The sequence below is a fragment of the Aulonocara sp. 'chitande type north' Nkhata Bay genome, linkage group LG16 (assembly GCF_057382095.1).
Source record: "Aulonocara sp. 'chitande type north' Nkhata Bay isolate Kocher_YH1m ecotype deep benthic linkage group LG16, A_spYH_male_GT1.1, whole genome shotgun sequence".
NCBI lineage: Eukaryota > Metazoa > Chordata > Actinopteri > Cichliformes > Cichlidae > Aulonocara > Aulonocara sp. 'chitande type north' Nkhata Bay.
Genome location: NC_141359.1, coordinates 38,965,891 through 38,990,867, shown reverse-complemented (window position 1 = coordinate 38,990,867; position 24,977 = coordinate 38,965,891). Strand labels below are relative to the sequence as shown.

General features: G+C 40.6%; 1 protein-coding gene across 4 annotated transcripts in view; it reads left to right on the top strand.

Moving 5' to 3' along the window:
* Positions 1-24,977, top strand: part of LOC147312090 (partitioning defective 3 homolog B-like) — a 219,468-nt gene that overhangs the window by 160,119 nt on the left and 34,372 nt on the right. For all 4 annotated transcript variants that reach the window (XM_086267748.1, XM_086267747.1, XM_086267746.1 and 1 more), the window contains one exon: positions 9,545-9,662. In XM_086267748.1, coding sequence (XP_086123874.1) covers positions 9,545-9,662 — 118 coding nt within the window. The remainder of the gene's footprint in view (positions 1-9,544; positions 9,663-24,977) is intronic.

The window sequence follows — 24,977 nt, the reverse complement described above, 5'->3', positions numbered from 1 at the left end:
CCTTACTGAGTGACAAAAGAGAGAGAGGTGCAGCGGTGGAGGCTCTGTCATGGCTCGAGCTGCGTTTTTGTCAGTTGTGTTGACGATCTTGTTAAAACTGATGAATTACCAGCACAGAAAAGTACTACCAAATTTTAATCCACCATGTAATACTCGCTGGAAAGCATCTGCCATGATCCCAAACACACCTGCCCGTGCTGTGAAAGCACACCTGGATAGAAACACACCTCAGCATCAGTGAAGCAGCGTGGGTCATCCTACAGAGAACAGAACAAAAGGCGGAAACAGAAGGAGCACGAGTGGAGAGAGTTCAGGCTATGTAAAGAATAAAGGTGGTCATACCAAATATTGGCAGCACATTCTGTTTTTTGCCTTTTATATCTTATTTTCATGTATGTTTACATGAGTAAATTAGGAAAATTTCAGAAAGAATTCAGAAGAATTTATTGATTCCATGTACAGCATCGGTTTATTTCCACTGATAACAAGACCGACCAGAATAACATCTCATTGTGCAACTCTATTAGATAATATATTTACAAATATAATAGAAGGAAAGATAAAAAGTGGGCTGTTAATCAATGATATAAGTGACCATTTACCAGTCTTTGCATCTTATAAATGCCATTATAAAGTGAACAACGATGGACATAAGATTATTTACAAAAGAATAAGAACAGAGAAGACCTTAAATTGTCTTAGAAATGAACTTTTAAAGCAAGATTGGAATATTGTGTATGAACAAACAGAAGTTAATAAAGCTTACGAAGGATTTTTAAGAACATTTAACACATTACTTGATAAAAACTGCCCAGTAATTGAAATCAATAGGAAACACAATTATGCAGGAAGACCATGGATGACAAAAGGACTACAAAATGCCAGCAAAAAAAAGAATACCCTGTATCGAGAATTCATAAAAAAGAGAACAATAGAAACTGAAATGAAGTATAAAACTTACAAAAATAAATTAACTAATATAATGAGATCCTGTAAAAGAGAGTATTAAATTAAAAGGTTAGAACACAATAAAGATAACACAAGAGATATATGGAATGTATTAAACAGAATAATCAAATTCAAATTCAAATTTTATTTGTCACGTACACAGTCATACACAGTACGATATGTAGTGAAATGCTTGGACAACTGCTCGTGACCTAAAGAAAACAAAAAAGGAAAAGGCTATGAATAAGATAGGAAATAAATATGAAAAATTAAAAAGGGTAAATTTAACTAGGAAGGAATAAAATATAAATTAAGGTTAAAAATGAAATAACTGTACAACACAAATTAGAATGAAGGGTAAATTTAACTGGGAAGAATAAGATAAAATATATAAATTAAAGTTGAAAATAAAATAACTGTACAACAAAATACACAATACACAATATAGAACTATATAAGAATGTATGAAGAAATCTAAATATAAATAAATATATACACAATAACAGCAGCTGTACAAGTATTAACTGGAAATGAAGAATATAGTGACCAGTGTTGTGCAAAAACAAAGTCCAGAAAGTCCAGTGTGTGTGTAAGAACCATATGTGTGGGTCAGTACTGTGTGGTGGTGTGATTGAGAGACCGTATCGCCTGCAGGAAGAAGCTCCTCCTCAGTCTCTCTGTGTTGGTCTTCAGGGAGCGGAATCGCTTTCCTGACCTCAACAGAGAGAACAGTCTGTTGTTGGGATGGCTGAGGTCCTAATCAAAAATGAATCAAGGAATAATGATTACCCTGGGTACTTTATAGAAGGGACAAGAAGTATTAATAACATGGAAGAGATAGTAAATGGCTTTAATGAATTCTTCGTAAACATAGGGCCAAAACTGGCAGAAGAAATAAAGGTTGATGGAATAGAAAGGGACACTGGTGAAAATATTGAAAGGAATAGTAGCTCAATGTTTTTAAGAGCAGTGGAAGAGAAAGAGATTTATGACATGGTTAGAGGACTTAAGAACAAAACCAGTACAGACTGGAATGATATTGATATGGTAACGGTAAAGACAGTTATTGATGGTATCGTAAAACCATTAAAATATATATTCAACTTGTCGTTTCAAAAAGGAGTTTTTCCACAAAAAATGAAAGTTGCTAAAGTTATTCCCATTTACAAAACCGGTGAAAGACATAATTTTACAAACTATAGACCAGTGTCAATACTCTCCCAGTTCTCTAAGATACTGGAAAAACTCTTCATAAAAAGATTTGACAGTTTTGTGGAAAAATATGAATTAATGACAGATAGTCAGTATGGGTTCAGAAACAACAGATCAACAGCTTTGGCACTGATAGATTTAATGGAAAAGATAACGGAATGTATGGATAATAAGAGGTATGCGCTCGGAGTTTTCTTAGATCTAAAGAAGGCGTTTGATACTGTTAATCATGAAATTCTATTAAAAAAACTGGAAAAGTACGGGTTTAGGGGAGTGGTTTTGGAATGGTTAAAAAGCTATGTAGGGAATAGGCAACAATATGTACAAATAAATGAATATAAATCTAATTTGATGGATATAGCTTGTGGAGTACCTCAAGGTTCAGTACTGGGTCCAAAAATGTTTATTATGTACTTAAATTATATCTGCAGAGTATCGGAGATTTTAAAGTTTGTAATATTTGCAGATGACACAAATATACTGTGTTCAGGTGTGGAGTTGCCACAGGTTTTGGAAATGATCACACAGGAATTAACGATATTAAAGAAGTGGTTTGATATAAATAAATTATCATTGAATCTCGATAAAACCAAATTTATGTTGTTTGGAAACCAAAAGAAAAACATCGAAGTAGAAATATGTGTTGACAATGTATATTTAGAAAGAGTAAATGAAATAAAATTTCTTGGGGTGATCATTGACCACAAGCTCTGTTGGAAGCCACACATTACTTATGTTCGGGGGAAATTGGCACGGGGCATTGCCGTCCTGGGGAAAGCAAAGCATATGTTGGATCAGAAAGCACTGCACATTTTATACTGTGCTTTACTACTGCCATATATGAGCTACTGTGTAGAGGTCTGGGGAAACACATACAAAAGTAACACACAAACAATAACTATAATACAGAAAAGGGCCATTAGATTAATAAATAATGTGGGGTACAGGGACCATACAAATGCACTCTTTGTCAAAATGCAAGCTATTAAATTCCAAGACTTGGTGAAGCTTAAAACAGCGCAAATAATGTATAAAGTAAGAAATAAATTGCTCCCCAAAGAAATCTGTAAATTGTTCATAGAAAGAGAAGGTGGGTATAACTTAAGAGGGAAATGGAATTTAAAAATACAAAGTGCTAGAACAACTTTAAGAACTATGTCAATCTCAATTGCAGGAGTTAAATTATGGAACAGTCTAACAGAAGAAATAAAAGACAGTCAAAACATAAAACAGTTTAAAGTAAAATATAAAAACCTAATTTTAAATAAGTATAAGAATGAAGAAAACGGGGTTAACCCAGGACGGTAATGTTGCTGGTAATGGTGTTGCGGTTCTTTTTTGTTTTTTTGTTTTGTTTTGTTGTTTTTCCATAACTTGTGTATCTGCAAATATACACATTCTGTATTTTTCATATGAAAGAAACTATACTGTGGTGGGGCTTGCTAATTTCTTGTTTTTGATTTATGTATGTTATGTTTTGTTTTACTTCATATGTTTCATATGTTTCATATGTTGTTTGTTTAATTTAAGACAAAAAAAAATTAAATGAATGAGAGGTAAAACTTGAGGGGGTAGGGACAAATAAGTAAATACTTCAGCCTACTCCTTTTCAAACAAATAATGGAATGATATTTTGTAATGATTGTGAAGGCACATGTTTGAAATGTTTGAAATAAAAATGAACTGAACTGAAAATATGATGAAATGAGGTGGCTCAACACTTTTGCACAGTATGATATCACAGATTTATGAAGAGCTGCACCATTTAAACCACCTAAATATTTTATCTTGTAAAAAATATAGCTTTGAATTAAGATTGCAGCAGTGACCTTGTTTTTCATTTGCCGTTAGAGGCCCTCTCAGTGTCGGCTGAAATTACCTCCTGAACAATGGTTATTATTATGTTCTTTCCCAGGAATTAGATCACTTAGGCCACCTCTTTTCTTCTTTGCCTGCCAGCCAGACTGTCAGCGACCAACTGCAACAAACCTGATATGTGAATAAAAATATACCTGCACCTGCATTTCAAAGACGTTTCATGAACGTCTCCATCTGTGTGCGTGAGTGCTGCTGGTTGAGACACATCAAAAAGGAACAGATGTCATTTGTTAATCTGAATGCAGCCATGGCCATGAAACCCACAGAAACTGATGGAAACTTGTGGTCATGGAGCTCGTTTCTCATAATCATTTCTCACTAAAAGTGCATTGAAATTTTTTTCTTTCCATGCTATATTTTTTTACTTGAGTCATTCTGGTCATGTGCACGCATTCGTTTAGAATGTATTTTTTACATTATCAAATTATTTTGGAAAGTGTAACCTGCATAACTGTCTTTGCATTAGAATGTGCATGTTCTTTTTGTTTTCATAGTTTAATTTATATTTAATTGTGTTCTGGTTTGCAGCGTTTTGTGTTGTTTCACTTTAAATTTGTTTATAAAGGAAAAAGCCGAAAATTTAAATAGTTAAAAGTTGAAATGTAAATAGTTGTTTTTTGTATTATATGATTTATTTATTACATTTTATGTGGAGTGAATAAATAAAAGTATGTTTACGGTGGCCCCTAGACACAAAACACGTACAAACCCCAAAACATGTAAAAACTCAGAAGCACGTACAAAGTCCAAAACACGTACAGAACACAACAGAAGTGCTCCAGGATGCTAGGGGGCAGTGTTGAGCTTTTGTTACCTCGTGGCTACACAAGCCAGCAAGTACCAACAACCGGATTTGTTGTGTGGTAGTAACAGGAAAATGAACTTTTTTTTTAAAATTATTTGAATATATATATGAGTGCTTGTGTATAAATACACAAACAATACACATATGCTTTCAATTGTGTAATTTAAGTGATCTAGGTAGCTCTGTTTGGGAAGGTCAATTAACGCTAGAAATGTGTTTTGGAGTTTGTACATGTTTTGTCTCTAGGGGCCACCGCATATATTTATATATAAATATATATAAATAAAACCACTTTTTTACACTAGTAATTCCTTTTGCCATAATTTTATATTGTTGTTAATAATAAATAAATTAAAGCAACAAAACAACCTGAAGAGCCGGTTCGGAGCCGAAAGAGCCGGTTCTCTAAAAATCCCATCGCTAGTTAACAGTGGCTAACAGATGCTAACAGCAGCTAACAGGGGCTAACAGATGCTAACAGCAGCTAACAGATGCTAACAGGGGCTATCAGCAGCTAACAGAGCCTAAATGTAATACTACTGGCAGAGCAGCATATCCTCACTAACTCATCGATGTGTGGCTGTCATCGGTCAGGACTGAGCTTCTCTGGCTCATATTTGACTCCTTCATTAGGTTTTCCAGAGTAAATAAAGCTGGACATTTCTCTTTGATAGAACAGAACTCGGTTCACTGCAACTGGTGACTTTACTGGTTTCAATGGTAAGAAATATACCCAGTGAAACACAGAAGCAGTTTACTGTATAAATTCCATTCTGTTAACATCATTCATCACAAGCACTTTGTATGTCACATGGTTATGAAATCACACTAACTGTTTTTTGACTAAGAAGAAATGTTACACTTCTAGTACAGTGCTTCTGGTATTTGCTGTGTTGTAATTCTGTTTTTCCCACTCCGGCATCATCACTGTGGAATTTATTCCTGCCTCTGTGTCTGGACATATAAGGTCATAATTCTTACTTTTTAATCTATTTTTCTTAGCTGCGTCAGAAGACAATGGCTCATTGACGGGCTGATCTGAAAGGGCAGACAGCAAAGCAATGATTAGTCCGAAAGAAGTCTACAAAAGCATTCTTTTGAAATAAACATGCATGTATGCTTTCAGGGGTGCTTAATATTTAGTTTGTGCAATTATGAGAATATTTGAGATTTCTCACCTGGTTCAAAACCTAAAATAAGAAAATCCCAGTAAGCTAGAATAAGCAGTTTGAAGCTTTACAGAAGCACACATACTGAAATGTAGATGGGACCAGAATCCATGCATGATCTCCCAGGTTTTGTTCAAAGGAAGCCTTGAGGTGAAAGTGAGTGTGCTGCTATTTTTCGGACTTTTTAGAAATCACCTGATTTTGCATCAGTGCGGGTTTTTTCTCCTCGTACCATTTCAGTTCATGAAATTGCAAATTGTAGTCCTGATGGTGCATATGGGTACATATGTGTATGATATGACTTTCTGTATTTCCATTACGCACGGGTGAGTGAGTCTGTGTGTGTGCCTGAGCCCAGAGTTCAGTGTTGATATGCTGCATATTTCCTGTGCTGACAGAGAGAAAGCATATTCATAAAATGATTGATGTTTTTGTTTTTGCAAGAGAAAAATAAAAAAAGATGGAAAAACAGATACAGATGTAGAAAGTGACAAAGATCAAAATATTGGTCCTTGGAAGTGTGCTCACAGAAACTGAAGATATGCTTGCATGTACCCAGCTGGCTCTGTCTAATTCCTCTGTGACGCTGACCCGTTCTAGTGGACTCACTTTCAGTCAGGGAAGAAAATTGTTTGGTCGCAGGAAGAAAAGTAACTCAGAGGACGTGGCCACACCGAGGTCCCACTCCTAGCTTGTTACAGATGCCTGGCCAAGACTGTATTAACTCATCGTAACAGTTTACACAAATAGGCTTAACCGTATGAACGTTATTTTAACCAAAACCGTTAACTTTTCCAAATCTCAACAAAGTAAAATATGTCATTCATCAGTGCAGACGTCTAAGATCGCACCGCCTTAATCAGTGTGTTGCACACACATCATTGCTTGCTGGCTAGCCCCTGTGCTTCGTGGATAGTGAAATGTGAGATCAAAAAATGTGGGGTGTCTGTATCTCAGGTGGTAACCACTGGCTACTAACCGGAACCAGCCAGTGGTTGGTGGTTCGATCCCAGTCTCCTCCAGTCTGCATGGGCAAGATACTAACCCCATGTTCCCTCCGATGCATCCATCGGAGTGTGAATGTGTATGAATGTTAGATAGGGAGCACTTAACAGTCTGTGTGATTGGGTGAATGAATTCGTTGTGTAAAGCGCTGAGTGCTCAGAGTAGAAAAGCGCTGTATAAGAACCAGTCCATTTACCATCAAGGGGGTAAAGGACCATCTCAGGGTGATAAGCAACCACATATCCCCGGCCAACCTCAACTGTGACTTTTTATTTGACGAATTTAAGAAAAATCCAATGTAGCCACTTAAAACTGCCCCTCAGCCTAAATCCACAGTGTCCTTGTTGCAGCACATGTAGCGTCCCCACTGATTTTCCCTTTTCTGCTACAGGTTAACGTGTGAATGCTTGTCAGTGCTGTATTTCTCTCCAGTGTAACAGTGTCAAATCTCATTTTCTCAGCTGAGATTAAATTAAATTAATATTGTACTTGTAGCCGGACTAGAAGACAAGTGTTCATTTGGGATGGTGTGTTTTTCCTCATTGATCATCAGGACGGCCATCTGATGATGATGATGTCTTTATCCTGTCTTCCTTCTCTCACCCCACCCGGTCGCTGCAAATAGCCCCGCCCCTCCCTGAGCCTGGTTCTGCCGGAGGTTTCTTCCTGTTAAAAGGGAGTTTTTCCTTCCCACTGTCGCCACAGTGCTTGCTCATAGGGGGTCATATGATTGTTGGCTTTCTCTCTGTATGTATTTGTGGTGAAATTAAGGCACAACGGGACCACAGATCTGCATTTTGAGCCATCTTTATTCACCTTTGTCACACCACCACAACAACTCCTGAGTCCCCGTGTTTTAACACGGTAGGCGTGATTGCGGATGCCGTGCAGGTGCGTCCACACGGCACCGCAAACCACGCCCCACCACAGTATTATTGTATGATCTACCTTACAGTATAAACCAACTGTTGTTGTGATTTGGTGCTATATAAGTAACATTGACCTGAATTGAACAGGCTATTGTGTTACATTAATGGAAATTCTGAGAAAGTGTAATAACTGTATAATTCAGCAGTTTGTGCTTATACAAGCCTGGAAGCATCAGAATGAACACGAAACAGTTCTTATAGTTTTGTATGTTATAATTAGTTTTTATTTTATTTTGACTTTTTGTTTTTAATTCAGTTTTGTTTCAGTTTTGTTTCCAGAGCAGATTTTCTTGTTTCTGTTTAGTTTTTATTATTTTCAGTCTTAGTTTTAGTCTTTTCCATATGGAGAGAATTTGTCAGATGCGAGATTTAAGAAAGAATTCTTACATTTAAGAAATGTAAGAAATGTGTTATTGTAGGGTCTACCTTACGATATAAAGCACCTTGAGGCGACTGTTGTTGTGATGTGGTGCTGTTTGAATAAAATAAAATTGAATTGATGTCATTTAGTGTTATATGTATTGAGTCACTCCATCTCAAATCATCACATAGACTGTATTCTGCTCGGCCACCTCTGATTTACCTGGAAATTGTACAGTATAGATATAATGGTTGCTGATGAGTTTTTGCTTCATACATCAAATACTTAATCAAGATATTTACCTTTTTTTTTTAATGTCCATCAATCCAGTCTCAGGTCTTTGTTTTCATACTGAGCTAATATTCGAACATGAATATCTTACATGGAAAAAAGAATAAAACCGATGATGTAAAGTTTCCTGAAATTCTACTAAAACTGACAGAAGGAGGCTGGTGTAGTGTTTGTGAATAGGAAATCGTTGCATTTCAGAGTAATTCAAAATAAAAGTACTTTTTGACATTAAATTCTTGGTCACAAAAATGAAGAAGGAAAACTTTTCATTCAGTTTCTGAGTTGGATCGGCAAATGTGACAAATTGTAAAAAATAAAAATAAAAATAAAAAATCTGTTTTTTGCGAGTTGAAGAAAATTCTGGAGCTTCCAGATGGTGCTCTAATTATAACTGAGAAAATAATTTTGTTAAATATATGCATGTTTTTTCATATTGGGATCCACTCTGTAGGCGTGCAAACAGCCTCAGAGGAGTCTCATAATTCAGGTTTCAATACAGTATTAAAAGCGCGACATGCTAAAGGCGGGCTGAGCATTCACAATAAAAACATCTGTATCCAAATCTCAGACTAACATTTCTGACTTATGAGAAAACTCGAATCTGTTTATTGAACTTTCTGACAAATTAAGTTAATTATCAGTTTGTGCATATGAATTTGTATCATTTTGCCTAAATGTGGCATTTTTGTAAGATTTATTCTGGGTTTACAGAAAACACACTGATGAAGAAATCTCCAAAACACACTCAAACTCACGTACTGAGTGTGATACAGTTGGCAGTACAGGGTTAGCATCCATACATCCCACAGTTATGCTCATTATTTTCCAATAAGAATCTCTTACTCTGTTATGTTGGCATATCTGTTTGCAATAATCATCTAAAGCCTTGTTTCCTTTTGCTTTTGTTTTCTGTGTGTGTCTGTGTGTGTCTGTGTGTGTGTGGCAGTATGGACCGGATCCAGCAGCTGAGACGAGAATACCAGCAAGCTAGAAGAGAAGGAATGGTGCCGCCATATGAAGAGTTGGACCCACGACGCAGAGGCCATGAAAACGACCCACACAGGGTAAGCAGCACAGTGACGCACACACACACACACACACACACACACACACACACACACACACACACACACACACACACACACACACACACACACACACACACAGAGATCACAGTGCTGTGTGTGTGAGGTTTCTTATTCTCTATCAGAATGATCACTGCTTTTATTGCGCCTGTCAAGTGATGAAGGCCCTTTAGCTGTCAGTCGCAAGGTGCTCCTTGACGTGAACGGCTCCCGTGGGCATTGAGCCGATGGGACTGATATGATCCACTTTTCACGAGGATGACACACACGGAGGAGATAAGTAGAGGTTTTATGCGCTTGTCGTTCGGCAGGTAGTGTTTTTCAAATCACAAATTCACATCCAGGCACGATCACGTCTGCGCTCAGATTGGCTGAGTCACGCTGGAAGACGCCGAGGAGCACGTCTGCGATGCCGTAATAATGTTAAATTATTAATGTGCTAACAAGAACTCAACCTCCCACGTTAGCACCAGGTGTCACTCTGCAATGACTGCGCTCGCCACCGTTGCAAATGAAGCGCATGCAAATATGTTGTGGACTGAACAAAGCTGCTGGTTTAGACGATACGGTTCTGCTTTCTTTCCTGCTCCTTTAGCTCCTTGTGCAGTAACTGTCTGATTATACAGGTGCTGCAAGTTTTAACAGTTTAACAAAAATAATAATAATTTTGATCCTGCAAAATCAGCTGCATGTTTCAAATGAAAGAGGCCTAAATGAGTAGATTATTTTAACTAATACTCACAACTAATGTCTGGATGAGTAAACCTGAGATCCCAGAGTGAGCTCAGTGGATCGCGTCCCCGACTGCTGTTACTAACATCCAGAAACACGACGCACAGAGTGGGAAACAAGCCAGAGGCCCGTCGCTGGACCGAGGAGCTGAAATTAATCTGCTATAACAAACGGATAGGTTTATTGCAGCAATCACAGTTTAACTGCCGGACCGTGAACTCCTCGAGTCTGCTCATTGAGGCCGAGTCAGAAGCTTTACTTCTGTGTACACAGACGCTGTCAACATTCATTACAGCCAGCTTAAAACATAAAAAGGATAATTAATACATGCAGTCGGGCTGGACGATGTCACGACTACGAGGTGACACATTAACCACATCTGCGTGTGGGTGTGTGCGTGGGAAAATGTAAAGATCCGGGCGGTATTGCGTTTGGCACCGTCCCCTATGGGCGGCGCGGCGCTGCAGTGGTTAGCGCCGCTGCCTCACAGCCGGAGAGGTTTGAACCCGCTCATCATCCGTGGCCTCTCTCCCCGGAGTGTGCATTCTTCTCGCTGTGCCTGTTTTCCAGTCCGTTTGCAGCTTTAGTTGGACAGACGCTTTAGGAAATGCCCGGGTGGATCATTTGGAACAAAAACAAGCTGATAATAAAAGTTTGTTTTAAAGTTATTTTTTAGAAATCTGTGACTTTTTAAAGTAATGAAATTACCATGATTGATTAGGAATTTGATCGCCTGTGTCACTGCATCTAAACAGCTTGCTTATCCAGACTTATGCTCGGCTCCCGCTTTAATTCACATCTAAAAGTAATTTGGTTTGTGACCCGCCGGGGGCAATCGTCTTTCCCCTCCGATCGATAGCCTCGCATTACACTCTTCCCTGCCTCCAAATAAGAAAACTTTGTCGCCGTTTATATCGCAGAGCGTGCGAGCAATTAGCATGCTTCAGAGGTGCAAATGAAGTTTGAAGTGTGAAAGTTGGAAGGAAGACCAGTAGCGGTTGCCACGGCACCTAACGAGCCTCTCTTATTACGGATGATGCATTTATTAATTAAAGCATAAGCGATTTTTTACCTGACTGGCTCTCTGTCGCATGATTGGGGAGAGAATAATGCTTATGGAGGCGAGCTGGTGGCTAATTCAGCTCCACTTCTCTTGGTTTGTTTTTCTTCGTCTGATGTGTGTTTTTATAGGATTGGCTGAGTGGCTTTGAGAAGTAAACAAAATGAAAAGTAAAGTGTGGAGCGGCCGAGACCAAAAACACTGATAAAGGCAGAGAGAGAGAGAGAGTGCCCATCTTGCATTTTTGCCACAGTGGGCTCGACGTGTTTCCTCTTCTCCTTTTTCCCCCTATGGCTCCATTACCATTTCACTGATTCATGGTTATGGGTTAGCTGTCTCCGCTAGCAAAATTATGTTTTGCTAAAAACAATTATCAAGCAACAAAAGCCACACCACAAGTGAGCGCATTGTGTGTGTGTGTGTGTGTGTGTGTGTGTGTGTGTGTGTGTGTTTTGGAAGACAACAACAGACTTTCTCCCTAAGGAGACGGGGAACTAAATCAACAGGGCGCTGTTGTGTTGTCCCACACACACACATTTACACACAGTTATTCACACAGAGTACTGTACACAAACCAATTGTTATGGTGGGTGGTGTGACACCGACTTTATTATTAGATTAAATTATAATGAGCAACCATCAGATAGTTTTGCCGTACTTTGGGTTTACATATGCGTGCTCATTTACAGTCAGTCGTTTAATTACTAATGTTGTTTTGTTATGTGAGGCAGAACAAAACGACCTCAGGTTTCAAATTTAAATCTGCCTACTCACTGAGCTGGTTTGTTTTCCTACCGGTGTAACCTCATCGCCGTATGGCGTTATTTTTGTGCCACTATTCTGAGCGCACGTAAAAAAAAATTTGAGCGCACGTAAAAAAAAAATTGCAGGTGCAAGTGTTGCATTTTGAAGAGAAATTTATTTTGAGCGAAGAAAAGCTGAATTTGAGTGAACAAAATTCATTGCTGCATGCAAAAAATGTATTTCAGTGTTTGCTGTTATCCACACACACACACACGCACACACAACAGCTGCCCCTCTCGCTCAGTTTTTGCATTTGTGCTCGCTCGCAATGTGTTGCTCGCGCTCTCAACATTTCTGCCCGTGCGCGCTCAACTCTTTGTGTACACCGTTATATTTGTGCCACAAAACCAGCCAATCACAGACTTGGATGCAAAAATATCTGATTGGCTGTTCTGGTCTCCAATCAGCTCGAAATGACGAAATGCAATATCCCAGAATCCATTTCATCCAAAACTCAAAGGAGGCAGTGGCGGAGGAACACAGAGTGGCGGAGTTTGAAATATTACTCTGTCTGGGTCACAAAATAAACTTTTAAGATATTTTCATGCGAGAATGTTGCTGTGTAAACTTCAAATGTCTGCTCGATTCATCAAGACATCACATATTTGCAAAAGTGCTCTAACGTTTTCGGAGATGCCTGTTGATGGAGTCCATCAGCGAATAGTTTCAATTCACAGGTGCAGCAATTCTTTAACACGCGCACGTAAATTCTGCAGATTTCATTTTTGTGTCAAGGTCAGACCAAAATCAGTAACGACTTCATGTTACCCACAAGGTTTTTATGGATCATCTTCAATCTTCACAACAACACATTTGGCTTGGGGGGACACGAGTACCTTTGTTAGCTAGGTTAGCACCTTCATTGTTAGCGTCCAGGGTCAAAGTTGACCTTGGAAAAATCCATAAGGAGTAATATGTCATATGAAAGGGCGTGAGGAGAGCTGTACAACAGACTTTTTATTTTTCCAATACAACGCCCTATGATGGCACAATCACACCATAACATCAAACATGAAGTTTTAGTTTCACCCGTGTCCTTCGGGGTGTACTCTGAGTGTGTTTGCTGTGTAACAGTGGAAATACTGACAGCTGTCACTGCTTTAATGATAACAAACTGTTGGATTATAAGACAAGCTGTGACTCCTCTGCGCTCCCAATAAAGCAGCTCATTGTAAAGCATCACTGCTTTAAAAGTGGCCAATCACTTTTGACGTAAATATAATTCATATAAAGGTCCGATCCTTCATTTAGAGGCAAACGGGAGACCGGAGATGTGGGCAGGATGGCCTCTGTGACCTGTGATGTAACCTGGATTTAATCCACGCTTTGGAAACGTGCTGTAACATTTTTAAACCACCTGTAAATGTAACATGTAGCCAGTGCAGCTGCGCTGAAACAGCAGCGATGTGAGAAAGAGTGGGTGTGGACAGGCCTGATAAAGGGGTGGATTACAGTCTGCAGTCCTTCCTGTATTCTGATATTTTTTATATTTATATTAGAAAAGGGCACAGCCTCTGCTGGTTTGATGCTCGTTTATCACCATAATCTCGTGCTTTGTCCATTCTGTGGTTCTAAACACTATTAATTTATTTCCATATTCTTATAAATGTTATTCATGACTATGAGGTAAAATGAAGAAAAATCCCCCGCTGCTGACCTTTCCCCCTCAAACAAACACACTGATTCGTTTATCTGCACAAATTTGTATCTTTGTCGTCCTTTCTGTTTCTTCCTTCTCGTTCGTGTAACGTCTAAAATTGTCCGTTTCCTGCCGATCGTCCCCGCTGTGCCGGTGCAAATGTGCTTCCTGAAGCTTGACATTTGCAGAAGTTTGTGCTAAATTTGACAAAGTCCTCTATTTCCTGCACTCCCTGAAAATGCCTGTCAAATTCTGTAACCGCTGAGCTCATCCACTTCTCTGATGATGACTCTATCCTCTTCGTCACAGTTGCTAGGCAATGCGGTTCACTTGCATTTGCCTTTTTAATTTCGTGTTCGTTGCGCCGACTTGACAGGCTTGAGTTGCAGCTGTAGCTGCATTCTTGTGTGCGAGCTGAACTTCAGCTTCATCTTATTAACCGTGCTGGGGCGGAGGGAGCCGTCCACTCTGGATTTGGGGTATTTTGAGGTCTGTTGTTGTTAAAGTTTTTTTTGCCAGAACAGCAGATCGATTTTCTGCCTTTGATCAAACCGAACAGCAAGTCCTGTTATCGGTTAGACGTTTAGCTTCTTTGTAGGTTTATTTCTTTACTTTCCTTTGAATAGAATTATTTGCAGGTAATATTTAAAGGAGAGGTCACTGTTACCTTTAACAGCTTCAGCGAGACACATGGAGCAGATTCAGTTTTATTGTTATTGGCAGCAAAGATCAAAAGTGAAAAAAGCTCATGAAAAATTGCTCATCTATGAATGTTGCCCGTGCACGTGTATAATAGGACTTTTTATCATATCCTGTTGATGCAGCCCGAGTTCCCTCTACTCTTAGAACCATGTCCGGTCCTGTACATAGACAGGGGCGTCTGTGTGTGTCTGTGGGTGTGGGCGAGCGTGTTTTGTGCGATTGTTTGTCTTTTTTGGTTCAAGGTTCCAGTCCTCTGAACTGCCTCCAGGATTTTCTCCAACCTCGTCAGAAAAAGGCGCACCATTGTGTGATTCACAGTAGAATTTGGGAAAATCCCAGCGCAGTAATTCCCAGAACCTTTCCCACATAAAAACACATCTTGTTTTTTGGCCCATCCTACGTTCACTCTGTCTGCCGCTTTCTCACTTTTACTTATTTGTCTGACACCTCGACTCTTGTTTGTAGCATCAGGTGGGAATTAAACCCACCGTCCATTTCAAAGAAATCAGGAAGATTTGGGCAGTTTGGGGTTTTCCCCACATTTAACCTCCAAGTTATCCTGAGCCTGTCCTTAGCAGACAGAAGCTTTAAACAGGTCACAAATGCTGGGACGTAGACACACATTAACAACCTTTTTCACCGTGTTAAGACACTTTAATGGCACAATGTGGGAAAATGTGTCACGTTAGTCACGAGTTTCAGACGCCTGACTAACATAAACACAGTTTCCCTGCTGTGGAGGCAGCGTGAACAGAGCATGTTAGTGAAATACTTCCTCCCAAGTTTAAAGTGTTAATAACAGATCTCTGCTTTCACACGTAAACGTTTATAAATCCCACTTTCTGTGATCCAGGTCCATCAGGAAGACCTGCAGTCAGTCACCAGTCGGCCTGTTACATGTTCAAGTCACCCAGGTTATTATAGGAAACTAACCTAGATGAGAAAATATTCTAGTTGACTAAAATAAAAGTTATATAGAAGCATAGAGAGGGAGTGGTGTTAAATCTCTGCCATGTTTTTATTGTAACATCTGTACCAGTTTTCTTAATCCTCACCTCTGACATGTCTCCCACACAATAACAATTCAAATGACTAAAACTAACTAAAAAACAAATAAAAAATTTTCAATCAATTAAATAAAATCCACTTTGTAAACTGAGCTGAATTAAAAACAAAACATCAAAAACTAATTATGATAAATGGACTGATTCTTAGGTATTAATGTTTTACTCGAACACTCAAAGCGTTTTATCAAATTTTATCTCCAAATGAAACTTCAGATTTTGGCCTGATGAATAAATCACAACCACCAGAATCCAACATCGAGTCCATCGTGTCGTCACCCTTCAGAATTTTGTGTTTGTCCTTTCACAGTCGTGTCAGGGCATGACTCTGTACTAACACACACACCTTCCCTTTGGGACCTTGAAACGCTTCATTTTAGAAATTATAAACAGGAAATGTTCGTGTTTCCTTGAGTGTTGTATAGGAGATACATATATAGGAGAACGGGATTAAACCCCAAACCTCTGTTAGGCTACGTTCACACTGCAGGCGAAAGCGCATCAAATCCGATTTTTTTGACCCTATGCGACCCATATCCGATCATGCTATGACAGTGTGAACGGCGCAAATCCGATATTTTCAAATCCGATCTGGGTCACTTTCGTATGTGGTCCTGAATCCGATACATATCCGATGTTTTAGAAAGCGACTGCTGTTTGAACGGTCAAGTCGCATTAAATCCGCCTTTTACGTCACCGACACAAGACTGAAGCCAATTATCAGCGCCCGAGAAGACATCGCGAACGCTTCCTAGCCATCCAGTGTAGATGTCAGTGAAACTGTTGGGAAGACAACGTAAACATTTTATTTGTACTGTATAATCTGCAGATTCTGACAGAAATCTGCAGCTATCCTTTGAAGCACCGCTCCTCTCTAAAACAGCAATAAGGATCATTATTAGGTTATTTACATTATTATGTAAATAACAAAATAACTTAAAGCAAAAATTGGGAAACGTAAAGTCCGAAGTCTTTATATTAACGGCCATCAGTCAAACAATACTGTTTGTTCTTGGTCTAAACAGAGCGCGTTGTGTGTGACATCTTCTTTTGCGCATGCGGGCCGCTTTGAGCGTTCACACTAGAGCGCGTTTGCTGTCGCATTTTATTTGTAGTGTGAACGAGGAGACAAAAAAATCGGATTTGATCAAAAAATCGGAATTGAGCATTAAGACCTGCAGTGTGAACGTAGCCTTAGTGAGAACGAACAGCACTAAACCTTGTAGCAGAGAGTCGGCAGGGTTAAGAGAGATGCTCGGAGCTCCTCATCCCTCCTGCATCTTCTTCCTCCTAATATAATTTTCTATCACATTCAGTTCGGTTCATGGCCTTTGAGCATGTTTTCTCTCTAAACCTCAATATTTCCCTTTTTTCCACTTTAATAAGAGGTGCATCGTTTTTTTTTTCTATTAAATATGACATTGAGAAATAAAATGCTCTTGTCGGTGGGTTGAGTTGATCAATAGGTCCATCTATTTAGACTCATCTCCAAGCAATTGGACACGGTGGAATATGGAAACACAGTTGTGCTGTTCTGCATCCTGACTGAGCCACGGCTAAGTCCTGATACCTGAACGCTGCACTGCTGCTAGCAGACACTGTGATAACTGAAGGAAAGGAGTTTAAGGGGGTGTCGTTTCTACATCTGCACGAATAAATCCACATTAAAAGACATGCACGGAAAATAACGTGCATGCATCGATGCCAAAAATCTATATTCAAACATGGAAAAAGACATAAGTAACACATGCAGGCAGTTTCAGGAGCAGTCGTGCTATTGCATGCTGCACATAGACACTCTGCCTAGTGCTTATATTAAAACCACAGGTGGTTTTCTCTTGGAAAAACCCATAAAACCCATTGCACAGTTCATATTCTCTAATGTTCTCTCTCCGCAGCCTTAATATAATAAAGTTATATTAAATTGCAGCTCAGTTATATGAGACAGTCTCTTTGTCACTGAGTACTTTCCCCGTGCTGTGCATTTTTGCAAAAAAGGTCTTTTATTTACTTCACTGACAGATTCAAGCAAGAATTGAACCGCTTATAAATTTCACCCATTGCACAAATTGGATAAAGTTTAGTGTTTGGCATCTCTGGAGTAAAGCAATGTAAATTAATAATCTGACACATCAGCATTATTCCAGAAACAGCGTGGTAAGACCTGCAGTCCTTTGTTGGCTTCGCTGAATACAGAACTGGCTGACTGGCTGCATAAAGAAATGAATGCTAATAAAGGGGATACACTGTGTCAGGCTGCTCGCACGAGCTGCTCTGCAAAGGTTGTGTGAGACGCACAACATCCCAGCCAATAGCACGTGATCGCACACCTCCATCCACAGTCACAGTGTACACACAGATGCAGTCAGAGATGTTTCCTATATGATCACGAGACTGAGCCCAGTGCTGATTCTCACTCAGGCCTTATAAGGACAAGCAGACCGTTGGAACGGCACAAATGTGCTGAATGTAATGGAACAGAAAGGAAACTGGGATTTCACCGATGGCCCAGAACAACTGTTGGATGGAAAGAAGGAAGAAAAATGACAGAAACAATAAGACGAGAGAGACAAAGTGTCTGCAGAGCAGACGTTCTGCATTACTGAGCAAGATTTGACGTGTAAAACAGAAGGTCAAAGAGAGAGCCTTACTGTGATTGTTCCTAACCTAGGACTTCCTGCTGAGTATCGAACCTTTACATCATTTATAATGCTTGGCGACTTGTCCTTTAAGAAAACTACTTTCATTTTGGTGATAAGCCTCAGTATGTATAGTGTGCCGTGTTCACTGCCCGATGAGAAAGAAAATGAAGGTCAGTCGGTCAGAGTGCAAAGAGTTACTGGCTAATGTGAGAGCAGAGACACGTTACATCCCAAAAAATGTGAGCAGGAACTACAAAAATGGCGGACTGAACACAGACAAGTTGTTTGCAACACGTTTGCATGTGCATGTAACTTGGTTCAAGGCTCACAGAGTTACTCGTGTGCTGCCTCAGTCACTATCCTGAGAAGTCTGTGGCGTCAACATGAGCAGATGTCCAGATTCTGATTTGTGGGAAGCGCTTTGCTAATCTTTACATTTGTAGTTTTGTCTCGGTTGCTCTCTCACTGCTGTGCATCTGTGTTGATGAATGATGTCCATGTCCAGTAGCAGGTCAAGAGGTTACATGTCAGACAAGATGAGATCAGTGTCAGCTCAGTGGACCCAGACACACACACACACACACACACACACACACACTGTCTCAGTGAATAATAGAGATGCTCTCATGTTCAAGCAGTCATTGTTCGCCTTTCTCTCTTGCGCTGTTTCGGTCTCTCCTCAGTCCCTGTGGACCACTTTGTCGTTGAGCTAAGCTGCTGCTCACACACTGAGTCATGAGGTCATCTTAGGCAAGGTTTGGTGGTTATGACAGGCTGAAGCAATTAACGACTGACTTATTGTCAGAGATCTGGAGCCATTAACAGCTAAATCATTCACAGTGACTGACCAAGAGAGTGTGTGTGTGTGTGTGTGTGTGTGTGTGCGCGCTGTTGAGTGGATGAAACCTGAAACCTGTTTAATGTTTGAAGAATAAGAACCAGGTAAAGGTGAAAACTAGCATAAATCTGTTTGCACTGTCACGTTGCAGCACAGAGAGAAAAACAGGGCGTTAATCATAAACCACGATTCAAAGTTAAAAAGTCAGAGTTAGTTCTTCCTCTGAAGTAACTGCGTGGCTCACACAGCTTACTGCAGTATTGTAATGAAAGACGCTGCAGGACATTAAGCCAAATGCAAAACCACTCAGACTGCTCTGAGCCAAGTCACACAGCCTCCATTTGATTTGGCTGGAAAACAGTCGAAGCAAACCTGGTGTCGATAGAGATCCCACACACACACACACACACACACACACACACACACACACACACACACACACACCACAGACTGTATATAAATGATTGAAGAAGTCAGTGTGATGTACTCAGTGTTAGCATTTTTCCACCGCCATGTTGGTTTTTGGAGGGTCAAGTGCTAAAGCTTCAGCTGCTCCTCGCACGCCTGGAAATCTGCATTTACTGTAAATAATCCTGAACTAGGGTTAAATAAAACACTAATACAGAACTATAATGCTCCCCATTACTGGACACTAACGTTGACTTTAACACGCGGCAGATCTCTTCTTCTTCTCCTTTCAGCCGAGCCCTTTAGGGGGCGCCATAGCCAGTCCTTAGCCTGCTACCATAAAACCTCCTCTGAGGTCTTCCTCAGGTCCCCCATCTTCATCATCCTTTGTCCACTCACTGTATCCACTCACACACATCCAAACCCTCTCCACCTAACTTCTCTAACTTTATCTCCAAAACACTCGACTTGAGCTCAACCAGGAGATATTTGTTTGACATTGAGTCATGTGTGAAAACAAAAAACAGAACTAGAGAATATTTGATGGAAAAGTTGCTGGAAGAGTACGGTATTTTCAGAATTGTTATCAGTTACGTTTCCATTGATCAGCTGGTGTTGTAATTGTGACCCAGAGTGAGTGCAGATCGAACCAAATCGATGTCGGTTCTTCTGAAATCTGACTTGGGTGCTTTGGACGGTGCTGGAGTCTGCACGGTCATTGAGACAAAGAAGGGGAACAAAAGACGAGGTTGATAAAATCAAGAGAAAACAGGCAGTTTGATGGAGGGAGAGAAGACATGTCTGAAAGGGGAGAGCTATGCATTGGGTCATTATAGAGGAATGTTAATATGATTAGTGAATGACTGACCTCGCTGTCTGGGACTGGTGCCTGACTGGTCTGATGACTGCTGAACATCCATTAGACACACACAGACACACAATACAAGAATGCAGACATACATCAGACACATATGCCAGAGCAGACACAGGCGCAGGGATCGCGAGGATGGACCGGCGCTCTCACATTAACTGAGAAGTGTGGAAGCTCGTGTGAACGCACACATTTTCTCTTGAACACAGACTCTCTCTGACTTGTGTGGTTTGTGTGTTCGGGCTGCCAGCAGGGCAGAATGAGTCAACATGTCATGACTTATTATCTGTTTTTGAACACGCATGATTTCCCTACAGTCTGGCCTCAGAAAGTTTGGGTGAAGACCAAATAGGATTGGGGACTCTTTGGTTTCGAGCCCCCGCATGACTTCCTCTAATTTGTTTGTTCCTGAGTCTTCAGCATCGAAACGCCACAGAAGCTCTAACGTCACGTATTAATCCTCCGTATAGCATCCAGCACCACGATCAAAGTTTACAGCGCTGCTGCCAGTAGCCGTGGAAACATGGAAATAACTCACAACAAATGTTACAAGCGTCATTTGTGGTGTTTGTCGTGCAGTTCTGAGTTTAAACAGCAGAAGCCATCATTTCTCATGATGACCACACTGGTTTGTGTCGTTTGGTAAGATGAGCTGAGGGAGGAAGCACCGTGTCGTGGTCTCAGTGGAATCATCAGTGTCCTGGGTCGTCTGAGCTTTCTTGTATTTTGATGTCATTTTGTATTATGGTTTAGGTTTAAGTTCATTTAGTTAGTCCTGAGGTTATTCTGTATTATTATTATTAGATTGCCCTCGTCGCCGCGTGGTTACATGTTTCCCCGTGTGTTAGTCCATCTGTCATGTGTGTTCTCCCTGGCTGTGTGTCTTAGCTCTGCGTCTCTGCACTTCCTGTTTTATTTTGACAGTCAGCTGTCGCCCTCTGTTTTGTATCTTTTATCCACCACAGTCCTCTGCTCTCACAGTCTGCATCTGCTGACTGTGACAATATAAAGTTACTGTGTGCTGTGAGTGCACTTTGGAAATGTTTATGAGGAGAGAATATTCATGCGTCGTTCAGAGACGTGCAGCAAAGATAAAGCAGCAAATTTAAGTTATCAGTAGATGTGCATGAGTGGTGTCACAGTGTGTACCTGCCAGACTGGAAAGAAGTCCAGAACTGGTTGTGTTGAATGGTAAATGGTTCTTATGTAGAGCTTTTCTGCTCTACTCGAACATGCATCTCTAATTCACACAAGCACTTTTTTTCTACACCTAAGTGCTTCCTGTTAAACAGTCGTACACATTCACACTCGGGATACTTAGACTGAATGACCCGCTCTGCCTCCTGGTATTCCCAGGCACTCTCCCATCCAACTCCTAACCGGCTGCACCCTGCTTAGCATCTGAGCTCAGACGAGATCGGGCGTGGTCAGGGTGGTACGACCATAAGCTGTGGCGTTCTCAGCCTCAGAGGAACAAAACACTGCAAGTCTGTGTTTGTGGCGCTGTTCTTTCAACCTCTAACTATAATGATGTAATGATTTCCTCCTGAACGGGTGGGCCAATCACAACAAAACTTAGTATGAGCGCATCCAGGAATTATGAACATCTATGTTTTTAAAACAGATTTATTATAAATACCAGTTCTTTGGATTTTTGCATATATTATCACAGGGCTGATAAAAACCACCTGTAAGACAGGTTTTTGCTAGTAAAATGAAATAAAATTAGTTCTTTTTAACACACAATATTAAACAGAGCCAATTATGCATTGTCTCATTTTCTTACGCGTAATCACTAAAAAACTGATTTGTAGGGATACAGTAGAATCCAATAGAACACATCTGTATTTCCATTGTTATGCAGCACATTGCAGCTCTGCAGGTGTTCAAAAGATAAAATTGTAGGAATAAATTGCATATAAATAGTAGCAAAAAGTGCAAAACAATGACAACAATCATGGAATAGTACAGTACTGTGTAACTGTATATTTAACTGTGTATTCAAAATCAGTTCACAGTCAACATTTACCTTCAGTGATTCACAGCAGCCTCACTGCTCAGCATGTCGACACGTTTCTCCATGTTTTTCCTGAAATCCTGATACAGTTGGAAAAAACAAAGAGAATCTACAGAATAATAAACTGTTACAACCAGCAGCAGGTAAATAATGAGTGTAATGTTTTCACACGGGGACGTCCCGCTGTAGCCTTTGTCGCCGCCTTCACCATCGTAGGCTCTCGTGCTTTAATCAGATGTGGGCTCAAACACGTGCCCACATTTGGGAATTTCCCATTTTTAATGAAGAATAAGATCCTCGCGTGCAAACGCAGCGGCAAAGTCGTCTTTGCTGGAACAGAGCAGTTTGCATGGTTTGTACGGCGGTGACATTCTTCTATGCTCGTGCACGTGTGTGCAGGTATTTCGTGTGCGGCTCTTGTGTGTTGATGGCGCGTTATCAACTTTCTGCTTTGCTCTCACAACTTTCATTGAGGATTTCAAGAAAGATGCCAGCAGGCAAATGTGCAGCCCAGCTCACAGAGCCTGGACGAGGTGCGTGTGTGTAAAGAGCGATGGGTTTTGGTCCAGTGGAGAGTGTTATCACCACTGGCCACTGCACTATGGACAGGACAGATAGCCAAATTGTGTGTGAGTGTGTGTTTGTTCGCGTGCGCGCGCGTTTTTTTCTTCGTTGTTGGCTCAGCTGTGTTATCGAGGACATACACACCTCTGCGTGTCACACGTGCACCTGTGTGCGTGCCGTGTACGCACTTTTTGTCAAACTGTGAGCAAGCAGAGTTAAAGTGTGTGTGTGTTTGTGTGTTTGATGTGTGATTCCTGAAGCAGCGTGCAGCTCTTGAGCTTCTTAGAGCTTCTGAGAGAAATATCTGATGCTGAAATATGGTGAGTCATTTGATAGATAACAAATACCAAGAGATGTGTGGAGAGGAAGAGAGCGGGCATACAGTAGTAAAAGTCAGAGTTTCACAAGGAGAACAGGTAAAAGACTCAAGTGCTGACAGCAGAGGCTGAGGCAGCGAGTGAGAGATGGGTTGTCAACTTGAAGTCACACTGAGAAGCTGAACGAGTGCCGGGCAGCAGGGAGAGGGACATAAACAGGCCTTTTCCTGCCTGTCGGCTACTTTAACGCTACGATACGTGTTATTTTACATTTTACAGTTTCACTTCTTCTTTTTGTGATTAAAAATAGGCAGACTGTTACAATTTTCCCTCCAAATCAGTGGAAGCACTGAGGCAGAGGAAATCCCCCTCTCCTCTGCACATCACGCCACCTCCATCCAGCTCGCTCATATTTTTTTCACCTCAGTAACATTTATGCCTTCTCACTGAATACTTTTCACAGTTCATTTCACTTTAAAGAGCTCTTCATTAAATCAGGTGTAATTTATAGTTAAACATGGACTGCTTAAAGATCCTTTTTCTCTATTTAAAGTGTAGCAGAGGTCGACAAAAAGAGAGGTACGAGTTGGAGCCTCTGTGCTGTGTAACTCATCCATAATATCAATAAGCTTTACTGTAAGCTTAAAAGCTTAAGCTTACGTTTTTTTAATTGGCAACATTTTAACCATGTTAGCTTTTCCTGAGAACTCACAGGTATTAAAGATAAATATGGCGCGTAGCAGGTTAGCCGTTGGGTTTTCTTTTGCTCTCTTTTATCAACTTTTAAATTCTCCCATTGGTCCCTTTTATGGAGAGCTTTGTTTCCAACTGTTAACTCAAAGCTAGCCAGCCTCTTCAGTGAAGATGTCTCAATAGTGTTTGGGAATTCAGGCCAAGACCCCGACACCCTCTCGCTCACACACACTCACACACTCATCCGTACTCCCTCTTCCTCTCTGTCCTCCCATCTGTGAGTTCAGATGAACACAAGTCTCCTGGGGCTTTTCATTGGCCGAGCTCCACACTAAGAGCCGAGCTAATTGGCCAGCTGGGGCCCAGCCGGTTGTTGGAGACAGGGCATTGGCCAAGAGAAGGGTCAAGTGACATGTCATTGGTCAGATCGGATGATAACCTGGCAACACTTGAGGCTTTCTCTCTCGAGTAAAGCCTGATATGAGAAAAAAAGGATCTGCAGTAGATGGTTGGACAAAATTTGGCAACAGATTTTCTGAAGACAAAAAATCTTTGTTAATTTGCAGCTTTTTGGTTACGTAAAAGTCCTCGCAGTCCTTGTGCGAATTTGCAAATAACCCTCAATCATGAGGCCCTAAATTGTTGGACGCACTGAGTCACCTTCAGTTTCACCAATTTATCAGTCCGACTGCGAGTTACAGCCAACTGGTTACCATGACAAGCACAATCATGTGTGCGTGTGTGTGTGTGTCTGTTTAGTCTTATGCCAAGTCGAGACCAGCAACAGGAGGCCTGTTTTACTGTCTTTGTATGAAACAAATCTGTGCTGTGAGGACCTTCATCAGATTGAAGTTTATTTTTATTTTAATGGCCATCTCTGTGGCCATGCTGTGGTTATGTTTATAGAGTAAAAGTACATGGTAGAGGTTAGGGAATGATTATG